At 50.2% G+C, this 14,082-nt stretch overlaps 1 protein-coding gene across 1 annotated transcript; it reads left to right on the plus strand.

The window, feature by feature from the left end:
* The first annotated feature begins 266 nt into the window (after nt 1-266).
* Nucleotides 267-9,563, plus strand: UTS2B (urotensin 2B). Its single transcript, XM_077826044.1, has 5 exons — nt 267-369; nt 2,612-2,713; nt 6,458-6,495; nt 8,529-8,622; nt 9,538-9,563. The coding sequence occupies exons 1-5, from the start codon at nt 267-269 to the stop codon at nt 9,561-9,563; spliced, it is 363 nt and encodes a 120-aa protein (XP_077682170.1).
* Nucleotides 9,564-14,082: the final 4,519 nt, after the last annotated feature.

The following is a 14,082-nucleotide window of genomic DNA, read 5'->3' on the forward strand; positions in this document are numbered from 1 at the left end:
ACATTCATTGGATTGGTCAGATAAGAGACATATTGACCGTGTTCCTTATGACGTCTGTTCCTGGGTTGATCTGTCCATTATCCAAGGAGTGAATCATATTGACAGGTTGAATTATATTTCAGAAGATTTTTTTTCTCCCCCTCCTCCAAAGACCATTTGTAATCCTTGCACATTCACTGGCTTTTAAAAGTGAGCTCCTCTGGAGCCGGGTTGCACTGAAGTCCTCCATCGAGCGTGAAGGAAGAGTTCTTTTGGGTGGCGGGAACATGGACAAAATCTGTTCGGTCCAGCACTGCCTTGGGGTCCTAACTGTTTTCTCCATAATGCTGTCGATACCGTCTGCACATGGAAAACCTCTTGCACTACAAGGTAAGCTGAAACTCAGCCTAGATGACGCAGGTAGGTACTTATCTCTGCTGGTTGGTTGGTTGGGGGATTTTCCTTTCTGCTTGACACAACCCTACAGCATTGATTTTCACTTGGGAAGGACATAAGGTAACCCATTACTACCTCACTCTACTACACATGTGAGCGACTGAGAGGCCTCATTCTATTCGTGTGACCTATAACCATCCCTGTGTCCGTTTCTGGCTGTATAATACATCACATTGAACAGTGATAGTGTCAGATCGGAAGGGATGCATCTGATGAGAATGTCTCTTGCTATTCATAAAGAAAATCTCTTAGGGAAAAAAATGCCCTGGCATTACCCAGTGATGGTCCTGACACAGAACGTACAAGATCTGCCAGGTCCTAGGTGTCAGCACTAGACATTTTAGCCAAGGTGGCTTCTTTTTCACCTGTTCTTCTTTTAGTAACTTAAGTGCGTCTTGGCTTGCACTTATTCTGCAGGGAAATGGTGTCATTCATCTTCTTTGTTACAGAGCCTGTGAGGGGGAAACGAGCAGCCAAATACCAGCTGGAAAATAACATTGCTTTTAAATTGATTTTTCCTCCTCTACTGCCTGGTTGGTTTTGTAATAATGCCTTTTATTTTGATTGTGCATCTGTATTTTTTTTTCTAAAGCAAACTCCAACATGCCTCAAAATCATCATAACCCAAATCCTCTTTAAACTCACCATGATAAACACATCCCCCTTGTGACTCCGCTAAATTTCAGGGGGTTAATTCCAGCTTGCAACTGAGATGAGGATCAGGCCCAGTGACACCGGTCAAGGTACCATGCCAGGGACGAATTTGGCCAGCATTTATGATCATCAGAGTAGGCACAGCTCCTCAGCTCCCCCAGATTTATGCAGCTGTATCTAAACAGATGTCCCACACCTCCTAAGCCTCCACTAGGCTCCATGACATCAGCTATAATAATAATGGGTTGGCCCCTGTGTGTATGTTTTGCTTTAAGACCATCACGGTTAGATAAGGGTGAAGCCACTTTGGTAAAATGATTGCCCCTCATCTCCATGTGCGGAGGGAACGGGAGCCTGGAGGATCAGGAAGAGAAGAGTGCTGTTCCTCTGGCACCATTTTTGCCTGTCTATGGTCTCTACATGAGCCCCTCCATAGCTTTGGGATCTGAAATGGGTTTGGAGCCTGGGCACGCTCCATGCATTGTCCCCACTGCTTGCCTCACAAAAGTTAACGCTGACTGTGCGCCCGACCCCTCGCTTCAGGCTATAAACGAGACCGGCTGGGCTGCGCTGGGAGGTCCTGGTCTCTGCAGTACTACAGGGTCTCGGTGCATACGGCCCTGGTCTATGGTGACTGTCCAGTGATCAGATATTGGTGGATCTGTGGGGTTTGGAGAGAATCTTTCCAGGGAGCAGCGACTCCCCACCCTCGCTAAGGGAGCAATACAGAGAACGCTCTGCCTGGGGGTTTCACAGAGGGCCTTGTCCCCTTTCTGGCAGCAGGCAGTTGATTTAACAGGCTCTGGGAGGATTCCCCTTGTGCACAGGGAATCCCCCCGTGGCCTAGAGTCAGCCCAGGAGGCTTTCCGAGGAAAATGAAGGTATGTCTTGGACATCCATACCGGCTGGCCCTGCCTGGCACCTGGAACAGTCCCTGACCCCATGGGCGGCCAGGAGTAGCTCTGAGGCCAGGCTGCCCTGTGGCTGGCCCTAGACTGGGCGAACACAAAGGCTTTTTGTCACCTGTGCTGTGTGTATCTCAAGCACAGAGGTGGGGCTCTTACGTCTAGGCTGGAGGGAACTCCAGTAAGTGTGCGCCAGGGATCACCCCCGTATTGGTCTCAGGGAGACAGGCTGGATGGAGTCCCAGCTCCTCCCCAGCTCCAGTGCGATTCTGGGGGGGCAGCTGGGGGGGCCAGGGGGGAGGGAGTCCCCAGTGAGTGGTGACGGACTGGGCAATGCCACTGTCTGACTCCCCTCCGCGTAACAGGGAGGGACCACGTTGACCAGGACCTGTTAGAAGCAGTAGCAGCCATGAAGCAGCTCTGCTGGGGTTGGGGGTGAGGATTGCAACCCCCACCCACCCATGGGAGACACCCCCCCCAGTACATCTCCCTCTCCCTGCCCCCCATCCCTCCCAACCTGCCATTATGCAGCAGCGATTTCTTTCCCTCCTGTCTTGTGCTGGGGAACCCATTCGTCCCGGCATCCCAGCCTGAGAGAGGTGTTTTATGTGCTGCAGAAAGCCCAGGGTTTCTGGAGAGAGGAGACACCAACCACCAAGACGCGCTGATGACTCTGCTGCTTAACCAAAACCTTGGCTGGAGGCAACCAGCGGACAGCAGTAAGTGAGGGGGCGGGCGACACGCTCATCGATCCCATCTCCCAGCTCCCTGGAGGGAGCTTTATTTATTTGAATACTAAGGGCCTGATCCTTCAGGGCTGAGCACCCGAATTACCAAGGCTTGCTATGGGAGTGGAGCCTACTCAGCACCCTGTAGGATTGGCACCTACACGCAGTGGATCAGACCATCTGGTACACTGGGGTTACTTGATGCTGTTTTTCCATTGCAAGTCTGACCTGAAGCCATCTTAGCTGGCCCCCGGAGGCTCCTGCAGCACAGGGGGATTCTCAGGTGGCTCTGAATTGCCGTAGACGCTTCTACAGCCCCCCACGCCCCCGTAGCAAGCACAAGTGGCATGGCTAGTGACCAGGAAGCCTGACGGAAGTGTCCCTGCACCCCAGCGATCCCTGGCTGCTAGAAAGAGTTCTATCCTGTGCCAGCAGACTGGTCCTGCTCAGAGCAAGCCCCGCGTCGAGGGGAGGGAAGCCACTTTTGACAGCCCCTCCCCCATGCCGCAACTAGCAGCCCTCGGATGCAGCTCAGGGTCTGGCTGGAATGTTAAAACTTCGGCAAGATCTTCACCGGGAGCTCACACAAATAGTTGATCATCATTTATATCCAGGGTAGTTGCTTTACAGAGAGCAAAGAGGTGATCGGGCTCAGCCGGAGTCCACGCTTAGTAAGGTTTCTCTGGATGAGCTAAGAACCAGGGGGAATGCCTATCAGAACCTGACATTGTTAAAGTTGGGAAAAGTTCAGCCAATGGGATTTTTCTTGCTGATCCGTCCCTTTGCAGTTCTGGTTTGGTGGGGACGGGAGGCACTGAGCTATCACGTGGGGCATTATCCCACCCGTGAGATCTGACGTGACCAAAAACCAGAGAGCGTAATTCTAAGGGCTCCAGGCCTTCCTGTTGATTTCGGCAGGATCCCAACCCCAGAATGCGGCAGGGTATCGTGAGACTTCTCATGGCATAAAAGGAGGGAGCATCATTCAAACTTATGAGATAACATTTGCTCACTGAGGGCCCCGTCCAAAGCCCATTGAAGTCAATGGATGGGTTCTCACCGGCAGCGTAGGTCTTCAGAGCAGGACTGTGCTGTGTTCTCTACACAGTGACAATTCAGATGAAAACAGGAAAGCACAGGGATAAGCAGGGACAAAATGCCCCAAGGACTGCAATGGTCTCCACCCTTACCTCTGCTAAACTCAGTGAGGCAGACGTAGTTCTGAATGGCTGAATGATCCTGCAAAGCAAACCGATTAAGTTCTTCTGCTAATGAAGGAATTCAGCTTACAAATGGGATGCATTCAAAAATGAGCAGGGTTATGGGTCAGTGTATTTATTACTCCTAGAGGCAGACTTCATTTTATACCGGGCAACTGCCAACAATTAATCTCCGAGGGAAGCATAGGCAGAGGCTTTCCACCCAGGCAAAGTGTCATCAGTAAATTAGCCTTTTTTGTTCTCCCCCGAGACCGTCTGTTCCAATGTCAGCTGCTGTTCATTTTCGGGATGCCGCAGTCCTTGGCCAGCCCGCTGGCTTGTGGGAACCGGAGCCAAAGCAAACGCCCGAAATGCCGCAACATGTGGATGGGCGTGCAGTAACAATCGTAAGCGCTTAGGCAGCAGTTTTCATCCCTAGATCTCGGAGTGCTTTTGCAGTCTCTGTTTCGCTGATGTGAAAAGCGGGTCACAGAGCCTTAAAGGGATTTGTCCAAGGTGTCACAGGAGGCACAGCCAGGAATAGAAGCCAGCTCTCTTAATTCCCACTGGACCATGCTGTCTTTTAAATCGAGACTGATCTAATGTATTGGCTTTATGTCTTTTCTTGCCCCTTTTGGCCCAAGCAGTTAGCCAATATTCTGAGTCTTGCAGGTTGTCTCCATTAGGGGAAGAAATTGATGGTGGAAACAGACGTTTCTTTGGTGCAATCCTGTCTATTTTCTGTACAAAGGCCTGTTTCCCTGAACGCAGTAAGAACAAACAGCAACAGATAGTTTCCAGCCCCACGGTTCCATGCATCTTTCCAACCCGCACTCTGCCCAAAAGAAGCTCTGTCTCTTGGCTTCCTCTCAAGGCCATGTTACCAGTGCTTCTCTGGATGTCTCCTGGCTTTCTGGCCACTTTTCTGCTTCTCTCAGGGTTGGTCTGCACTACAAAGTTCTGCTGACATTGCCAGGTCATCTACGGGTGGGGAAAAGCCCTCAGCGTAGCTATACCCACAGGGGAGTGCTTTTGGCAGCATATCTAATGTCGTTTGGGGAGGGGGTGTAGCTGGGCCCGCAGAACTCCTTTCACTGGCCTAAGCTGCATCTCCAGTAGGGGGCTTTGCTGGCCGAGCTGTACCGGCAAAGGCTCTGTAGACAGGCCCCACGCACAGCTGCTGTGTTTGCCCTGAACACCCAGGGAAACACCTCTGCCCACATAGCTCAGCTTCTGACTGGCCTTGCACGTAGCCTCGCCCCTTGGGCAGTGTTTTCTATTGTGTTAGCTATGTTGCTCCACCAAGGCGCTTAATTGCTTCTTACTGTCCCGGGGTGCACCACTCGTGGCTTGTCTGGCACCTCCTCCTGGTCACTCTGGGGATTAGCTCTCAAGGTCGACGACCCTTCCGTGGTCACATGCCATCACACCACGTCTCCAGCTCTTCTCTTGTTCCAGGCACCGCAGCGTCCTCTTTGTGACTCAGCCCTCCGGCCGGGGCACTCAGTGTCCCCCTTGTGGGGTACAGTCCTTCAATTCTCTGCCCCTCCCACAGTGACCCAGGCAGTCTTCCCATTCACTGCCCCCTGCCTGGTCTATGCCAGTGGCTGGTAGGGGAACCCGGGCTCACCCACTGCTCTGGATTCCAGTCCAGGGGCCCTACACCCAGTAGTCCCGGGCTTTCCTCTCCCAGCCCTCACTGCTCCTTTCCTGGCCTGCGTCCAACAACTCCTGGTTCCCCTCCTTGCTCAAACACTCCTCCCTCTTCCCAGGGAGTGACTGACCCTTTCCCAGCAGCAGCCCGTCTATTGCCAGCTTCCTGGCTTGATTGGCCCCGCGTGTTCCTGCCCAGCTGAACCTGCATGCAATCAACTCCCTGCTCCCTGGCTCTGCCTTGGCACCTTAACCCCTTCCGGGCCTGTGTGGGGTGGACACCCCCTCACACTTACATTGATCCTGAGTGAAGGGTGGTTAGATGTGGATCGGCCACAGCAAGGTCTGTGATTGCCAATAATCAAAGACACGGGAGCTGGGAGGCACCAACGCTCTCCAGCATAACCGTAATGGAGACTGCATTGGCTCTCTCCTGCTCTGGTCACTTAATCACAGACACATAATTCCCCTGTTGCTTTAATCTGACAAAGCCTGAGTTACCGGCCTTCAGGGCCTGGGACTAGGCCCATTTGTTCTGGCTTTTGCCCATCCAAGGTGATGGAGAGCTGCTGAGTTGGCACTGGCCAGTACATGACCGTATTTTAGCTGTTATATTTGTACCCATTAGGTATGTTTTATAAGTTACAAAACAAACATGACAACCTGCCCCCTTTTTTATTTATCATTAAGGGAAAGTCCTATAGAACTTGTAGGGAATGCCAACTCTTCTGTTGGGTTTTCAACTAACCTATATTTTCAGGGCTAAGTAGGAATGCAATGGTAAAGAGGCCTTGCACTTATAAAGGGTGAATGAGGAAATTCCTTCTCATGGGGGTTTCAGGAAGCATTACAGATATTAACACTACCTGTGTTCTTATTCCAGGCTTGGAGCTGGCAAAGAAATTTGAAGAACTTGAACAGGTGAGAGGCGCATGCATTGATGCAGAGCAAATGGGACAAAAGCCATTCGAGTGTCAATAATACCCAGACTGGACTCGTGGGTACGTTGCGATCCCCGGCCTGTTTTCCTCGATTTCAGTGCCCCAGCATGAGAACGGGCCGTCTCCTCAGGAAGAGGAAGAGGAAAGCACAGCAGGGGTTTAAAATACTCACCTGATGGAAGAAATACATTCATAAATTGCCAGGCCAGAAGGGACCATTATGATCCGCTTGCATAGTACAGGCCCTAGGACTTCCCCAAAGTAACTCCCAGAGCAGATATTTTAGCAAAACATCCAATCGTGATTGAAAAGAGGCCAGTGATGGAGAGTCCACCATCAGCTTTGCATTGGGAGCAAGCTAGCAGAGAACATTGTTTAGGCTGCAACAGTGACCCATCTCGGCCATATTTAAAGGGCCAGCATCTGGAAAGGCACGCTTGGGAAAAAAGTTCCCAGAAGAGGGAAACCCTTCCCAGGGGAGAGGTAGAAGGGACTAGCCACAGAGGCAGGAGCTGCTGCTTTCTCATGTTTAATCCCATCACACCAAGGAGCTATGGGTGGGGGGACTGGTTCAGATTAGAGACAGGACCACAGCACAAAGTCCTTCTCCTAATCTGAATTTTCCCAGGTCCTTTATGATGATTGTGTCGCAGTAGCACTTCGAGGCCTACACCAGGAGCATGTCTCCATTTTGCTGGGTGATCCACCCCACTGTGAGCGACAGTCCCTGCACCAGAGAGCGGAGGGTCTAAGCAGACAAGGCTGGTGTAAGCAGGCGCCCTCACCTCTAGGAACATGGCAGTGCAGGGAGCTTGGTCTCTTACCCCTCGGTGGCCAGTTCGGTGGCTGTGATGGCTAGTCCCAGCCGGTGTCTTCTCCCCTCTCCCTCTCTGTTTTCTGGGCCTCAGCCCTCCGGCCACGTCACATGACAGTTCACTCTCCTTCCAGGGTAACAAAAGAGCCATCCAACTTAAAGTCCAAATCAAATGCCCAGACTAGCAGCTCTTCTGGCCCCCTCGGGCGCCACGGAAATTCTCTGCATCTCCTGACCCTGCAGAACTTCTCTTTTCTTCCTTCTTCCCCAGCAGGACTGCCCCGCTGCTTCCCTTCACCAGGCATGCCAGCAGCTTACCTCTGAGGATCTCCCTGCTCCTTTTAGGCCACATCTCAGGGATCCCCCCCACAGGAACCTACTCTGCTCAATGGGGAAACTCAGCCTGACTTCCTCAGGCTCTCCTGCTTCTTCCTTCCTCCTGGGTCTTCCTCCCTCTGCTGAGTTCCCAGCTTTAACTAGCAATCTCCTGGCTTCACCTCCCCAGCTAATTAAGTCAATTGCAACCAGCTGCCATCACAGATCCACCCTTATGTTTCAAGTTCATTGGTTAGGCTTAGCTGCTAAATCATGGGCACGACTGAGCTCAGCTTGCCTCAAAGGGCCAGCCAGCCTGTGTCAGGAGAGAAAGCATGTGAGGGGAAACTGAGGCACAGGGAGTGGAAGTGACTCACCCATGATCACATGGCAGGTCATGGGAGATCTGGGAATAGAACCCAGGTCTCCTGACTCTCAGTCCAACCTGCCTCTGCAATGTGTCACTATATCACACCTAGCTGCGACTGGGATAGAGACGGGCCCCAGCACAGTGCCCTGATTCAGATGGGACCTTTCCCAGAGATCTGGAATATTAGGATCTGGCTTCCTGAGAGCTATGTTGCCAGAGCAGAAGCACAGAGTCTCCTTGCCGCGGACAGCCCTCGCCTCTAGAAGAGGGAAAGAACGGCCCTTAACATGGAATCCCTGCCCCAGAGAAACCAGTGCCACAGGGTCACTGCTGCCCGAAGGGAAAGTGAACGGGAGACGAGCGTGGAAAATGAGGGGAGGATATCAAAGCCACAGCGGCAAGAGGAATAAGGCGGTGGTACTCTATGCAGTGATAGGTGGGTGGGTGGCTCGCGGGAGAAGGGCTGGGGGTGGGTCAGGAGAGGTTAATCTAACCTTGTGCTTGTTCCAAACAGCTGGAGAAGTTAAAGGAGGAGCTTTTGGCTGGGGAAGGCTCTGAGGAGGCCTACGCCGAGGCAGGCCTGCTGCCATCACACCCTGACAAACGTGGTGGGTTTTGGTTTTAGAGCCGCCTCTGTGAGCCCCTGGGATCTATCTGCCTGTAGCCCTCCTGCCCGCCTGCTCCCTTTAGGGCATTCTCTCTGCACCCCCGGGGGCGATAGCAGATATGCTGAGAACCCCAAGGCAAACAGAGCTCAGCCATCCATTGTCACCAGCTGGGCATCTACGGGCTTTGCCGTTGCTTGCTAATTAATCAGCCTTGTTGACTAGCAGCAGGATCTCCTTCTAGCCTGAGCTGACTAGCACTGCCTGTCCACATTTCCATTTGCTTTTGATAGTTTAAGGGGCTTTGGCAGCATCCTAAAATGGTTCTATTTTGGTCCCTTTTGGTGGAAAATCAGAAGCTTTTAAGAGCTTGTTGGTTCATAAAGAAACTGTGGAGTCCAGGCTGTAAGGAATAGCTCTGTTGAAGGTCCTCATGTATAAAGGAATTTTAGCAACTGAAACCACTCCAGGGATCCTTTAAGTGCTTCTAAAATCCATTTGGAAACTTCAAGCAGCCTTGCAGCAGACCTCTCTTTTCAGTCAGGAGAGGATTTGGAGTTATTTGGTACATCCCAGCTCTCAATTCTGCAGAAACCCCTTTTTTTGCAGAGAGAGTCAGCCCACATTACACAAGCTGATAGTGAAAACGTGTCCCCTTTGCCAAGGTCACTGCTCTCCTGTGTCTCCGTATGGGCAAAACAAGGAGCAATTGTTCGTGTGGCTGAGAGACAGTGAGGAAGGACATGGAAATTAACCAAGAATACAATGAATTAGAGGAGGCCAAGATCTAAGATGTCATTCAGTCCATTCCCCCTGCCAAGAATGCAGGATGGCTGCCTACCTCCAGTCGAGTTTTACATGAGCTTGCACCTGCAAGACTGTTTCCTAACATCTCTCTTTCTCTCCTGGCCTCCCTAGCCTGCTTTTGGAAATACTGCGTGTGAAGCCCCGATGGGATAGGAAGAGAGAGAGCAGGCCGGCCCTGAATTGCCTCGCTGTGGTGTCACTGTGTTAACGTATCTTCTGTACCTTCATCGTGCTGCTCCCTTGGGTGCTTTTCCCAGCGAGGAGCTAGGCAGGGCCGCAGCCAGGATTGACAGGAATTCGGACAAGACCGGGAAGTTCCCGCGTTTCACCCCTTCTTCCCTCATACTCCTCTCCCGTTCCATTTTTATAGCATCTGCCTACCCTGTCTCCTTTCAGCATATCACCGATTTGCTCTTATCCCTCCACTTTTCCTCCACTCCTCTTTTCTCCAGGCCCTCCTAGTGCCTCACCCTCACCTAGCCCCCCTGAGTGTGAGAGGGGAATGCCCTTTGCGGCTGCTATTCACTGTGGTGTCGGTGGTCCCATTCCCCTTCTAAACCTGGGCCCAGGACAACGGCGCCCCCCATCTCCTGTGGCGGTGGCAGGCCTGGAGCTGGGAGGGGAGGAGTTTGCCGTTTAACTGACAAGGCGAATGATAGCAGGCTGAGTGCACTGTACGGATTTGGTTGGCTTGTTGCCACAGCTTTGTAGTGTTGTCTCTATTTGTGTCCTGTCGGCGTGCAGTGTGTGTATCCTCCAGTCTTTACTTTAGGGGAGAAAAGGGCCAGAATTCCGGCTCCTTTAGGATATAAGTCAAATAAAGGTAAAATGCCAATTTATATTTCACAGAGTCCCCTGATGTTTTCTTTCTCCTGCATTAGCATGGCCCAGGTGTCCAGGTCTGTTCTTCCCTCCATACTCGCGCTTGAATACTCGATGCATGTGTTCAATTTCGCATAGAAATGGCCACAGTGGAATAGACCAAGGGTTTATCTAGCCGGGTATTCAACAGTGACAAAAGTAGCAGCTGCTTCCTTTGACCAGTTTTGGGAATCAGTGCACTTCCGTGTCAGAGATGAAGCTGCAGTGCTAAGCCACTGGTCCAACCTCTTTGAGTGCCAAGCTACCGAGGGTTGTGACTCACATGGGTGGACTTCACCCAGGCTTTACCCATTCCTGGCTTCACCCTCTGCCCCATAGCTATACCCACACGCATAGAATTCACAAAACATCATACTGCTGCTGCAGGCATTCATCTGAAAGTGGCACTTGTTCAACTAACCAAGGAGGAGAATATTTTTTTAAATTATTTGCAAATGAAATACATCCAGCTCCTGGGCCATATTCCCAAGTGTAAATCCAGGATCACTCTGCTGAAGCCAATAGAGTTAACACTGGATTCCCAATAAGATAAATAAGAACAGAATGTGGCTTTGCAGTATGGATGAGTGAAATGATTTGGGCTATAATTGGACATGTGTCTCCAGGCCTGTCTAGCCATAGTATTTAACTGCAGGTTTCTTGGTACACATTCTTCATAAACACCACTTCCCCACAAAGCGTCAGTTATTATCCTACACCAGCTGCCTGGGCTCTGGCAAAAGGTGCATGTTTACACCAACAGCTTGGAGGCTCTTCAAGAACAGGGGAACTACATGTCTTGTTATGATGCCGAACCTGGCACACATCAAATGTCAATGTACTTGGCATATATTAGCAGTTTGCATACATTAGTTCAGTTTGATCACACCCAAAGTACATTATGCTGCGAAAGTTAACTCTTTGGGACTTGAGCCCTGAATCTTACCCCTCTCCTGCTGGTTATGGATACATATTCAGTATCTCTATGTAAACGTGCCTTCATTTGTTGTTCTCTATTATCACAAAAGCTAGGGAGACAGGAATAACCACAGCCCATTCTTGAGAGCCATAGCTCTCTTAAAACAGTAGTGTAGTCACAATAGTTTGGGGACCTGTTCAGGGTTCTAGATTTCTGCCTCTCACTGGCTTTCAGCTCAACTGAGTGCAGGTTCTCCAGTGATGAGCCAGGTTTTCTAACGGCCAGAATAGCAAATGCCAGCTGGGTTCTGCAGCCTGGCCGTGTCCACAGCAGCATGAGGAACAGAGAGTCTGCAAAGGGAATCAAATGGTTGTAACTATTACATGGTTGGCGTTTACCCACATGGCACCATCTGAGGTACCGTGTATTTCCCTGTACTTAGGTAGCGGCAGTGATCAATATGAGATACCGTGGTGTGGTAAATGTTACTAAATTTATAGATTTTTAAGGCCAGAAGGACCCATTAGGATCATCTACTCTGATTTCCTGCATCATATATGCCGGAGAACCCCTCCCAGTGATTCTTGCATCGAGTTCATTGCTGAACTTTTAATGGCAACCTCTCAAGTTCCCATGGGGCAGGCTATGGGGCTTGGACGCTAGCATTCATGGCAGCTGACTGGGGAGGCTGAGGGGCTTGACACGTGTCTTAGCCATCAGATTGAGGCTGTGGTATATAGGAGGCAGCTTGTCCCCTTTCCTATCTCTCTCGAATGAGCAGCTCCATGCCCTGCTGCGTGCAGGCTGCCAGGACAGCATCTTACCACAAGGAACAGTGAGACTGAATAGGAAAGTATAAACCAACCACCAAGAGCCTTGGGTTAAGTAGAAACAGCCTCCTTGGGCAAGTTAGTCCCTAAGTAAAGTTTCTTGCACTTTCCTCTGCAACATGGAGAAAAGAAAACTTTATCTTCCTCAGGCGCCACTTGGACAGCCATTTTTTCTCACCATAACCACACTTTGTCCGTGGCAATAATATGAGCTGATTTGTTGCTCTGAGAATCCTGATACTCAGGGACCCCACATAAGAATTTCTAAACATATTTCCACAAGATGTTCTGTTCAGTTGTGTTGATTTATTAGCAGACATCCCACAAAGGCATCTGAATGGTTTTGTGAACAGAGGAAAACGGGTAAAGTTGCTACACAGTACATGTCACAGTATCATCACCTCGTGTTTGCTAACTTCCATGCTATGGACAAAGACCTTGGCCAGCGTGATTTGTCTGTGAGAACAGCAATGGTGCCCAGTCTTACTCTTTCCTCTTCAGTTTTAACACAGATGTTTCATGGGCCTCCTAAGGCTTACTATTTAAGTAGGACTTTTCATCCATGGATTTAAAAAGTGCTTTGCAAACAAATTTAAGCCTCAGAGCACCCTTTCAAGTTAGGCCTTGGTGGATGAACTGAGACAAAGAGAGGCTATGTGATTTGGCCACGGTAAAACAAGCAATCCAGTGGCAGTTGGGAATAGAACCCAGGAGTCCTGACTCCCAGTTCCATGCTATTACCAACAAAGAACACTCCTTCCCCATGTTCAATGTTCTCCTCCAAAGTGGAGATATTTCTGTACATGCCTGTAGACCGCACCATTTATCTGTGGTTAGAACAGAGAAAAGGGCTAACGCTGGCCAATAGTTACACAGTACATTTTATTGTAACATAGTTTTAGCATCCCAACATAATGCATTAACTCTGGATCTCTCCAGTCTGAGCCTCCCCAGGTGTGTAACCGGGAGAGAGTCCTCCTCAGACTGCACGTTTAAAGAAATAAGCAGAATTCAACACAAACTTCAGCAGACCCAAGAAAAATGGGAGTAAATGAATGAGGCGACTCGTCACGTCTCAGGCATAGCCCTGCTTTCTTTCTGTAACATTGCAGATTTCAGTCTGGGGATGTGATCGTTTGTGACTATGCTACAACATTAGTGGTTAAAAGCTAATAGCTACATTTATATTTAAAAAAAGGCAGAGAACTAACAGCCAAACCCATCGTTTCCTATCTGACAGAGAAAATTGGTGCATGCCATCCCACAATCCATGCAAAGGCAGATACAACAGACAGCAGAGCGCTGGAGCTGTGAAGGTCAAAGTGCCTTGGAGTACAGATTTGTGACAGGCTACAGCTGTGAAACCCTATTAGGCCACAGCTTTGTAACATCGAGAAGTTTTCTAAATGAGAAATGTTGACAAAAATAAAGATTTTTGTGAAAATTCCTTGTTTTCAACCAGCTCCAGTTCCAGTCATGGGGGGCGGGGAGTGGGGAGGTAGGGTAGGAACTGTCATTAAACATTAGTTTCTTACATCATTGCCCCTCTTGGGGAGCTGGTCGGATTCCTCCCTACTCAGCCAACTTTCTACTAGTGGCCAGTCTCCCTCCTCTGCGTAGTACATGAGATCAGAAGGTGGATGCTTAATTCACTACTCCACATAGGCCACAGCCCACCTGCCTAAAACTGGGTTTTGTGGCACATTGCTGCTTGCTGCCTTGCTTCAGTCACACCTAAGAGAAAGACCCAGGTATGGCCCAGCCTCCTGTGGTCCCCTCCTGACATAGTTCCTTTCCTGGATGACTCTATATGATTATTCCTGACGACAGATTGGTACAAATCACCCTTGGAGTTTGGACCTGATCTGAGCTATCCAGCTGACTCCCCTTTCTTTGTGCTGGACCCAAATTCCAGCACTGAACACCTCCAGCTTCGGGAAAAATCAGATCAGGATGCAAATCCAAACACTGAGACTGAGCCGCATCTCTGCTCCGGTAATGTTTTGCAGGGTGAGAGAAGGAAAAGGGGGTGAAATCTCCTTGCCC

The sequence above is a fragment of the Eretmochelys imbricata genome, chromosome 9, assembly GCF_965152235.1.
Source record: "Eretmochelys imbricata isolate rEreImb1 chromosome 9, rEreImb1.hap1, whole genome shotgun sequence".
NCBI classification, from domain to species: Eukaryota; Metazoa; Chordata; order Testudines; family Cheloniidae; genus Eretmochelys; species Eretmochelys imbricata.

What these genes read in the sequence shown, in the direction of transcription:
- UTS2B (XM_077826044.1), top strand. Translation starts at nt 267, where the DNA reads ATGGACAAAATCTGTTCGGTCCAGCACTGCCTTGGGGTCCTAACTGTT. An exon ending in AAAACCTCTTGCACTACAAG is followed by an intron (nt 370 to 2,611) that starts GTAAGCTGAAAC and finishes TATGTGCTGCAG; the next exon opens with AAAGCCCAGGGTTTCTGGAG. An exon ending in AATTTGAAGAACTTGAACAG is followed by an intron (nt 6,496 to 8,528) that starts GTGAGAGGCGCA and finishes TGTTCCAAACAG; the next exon opens with CTGGAGAAGTTAAAGGAGGA.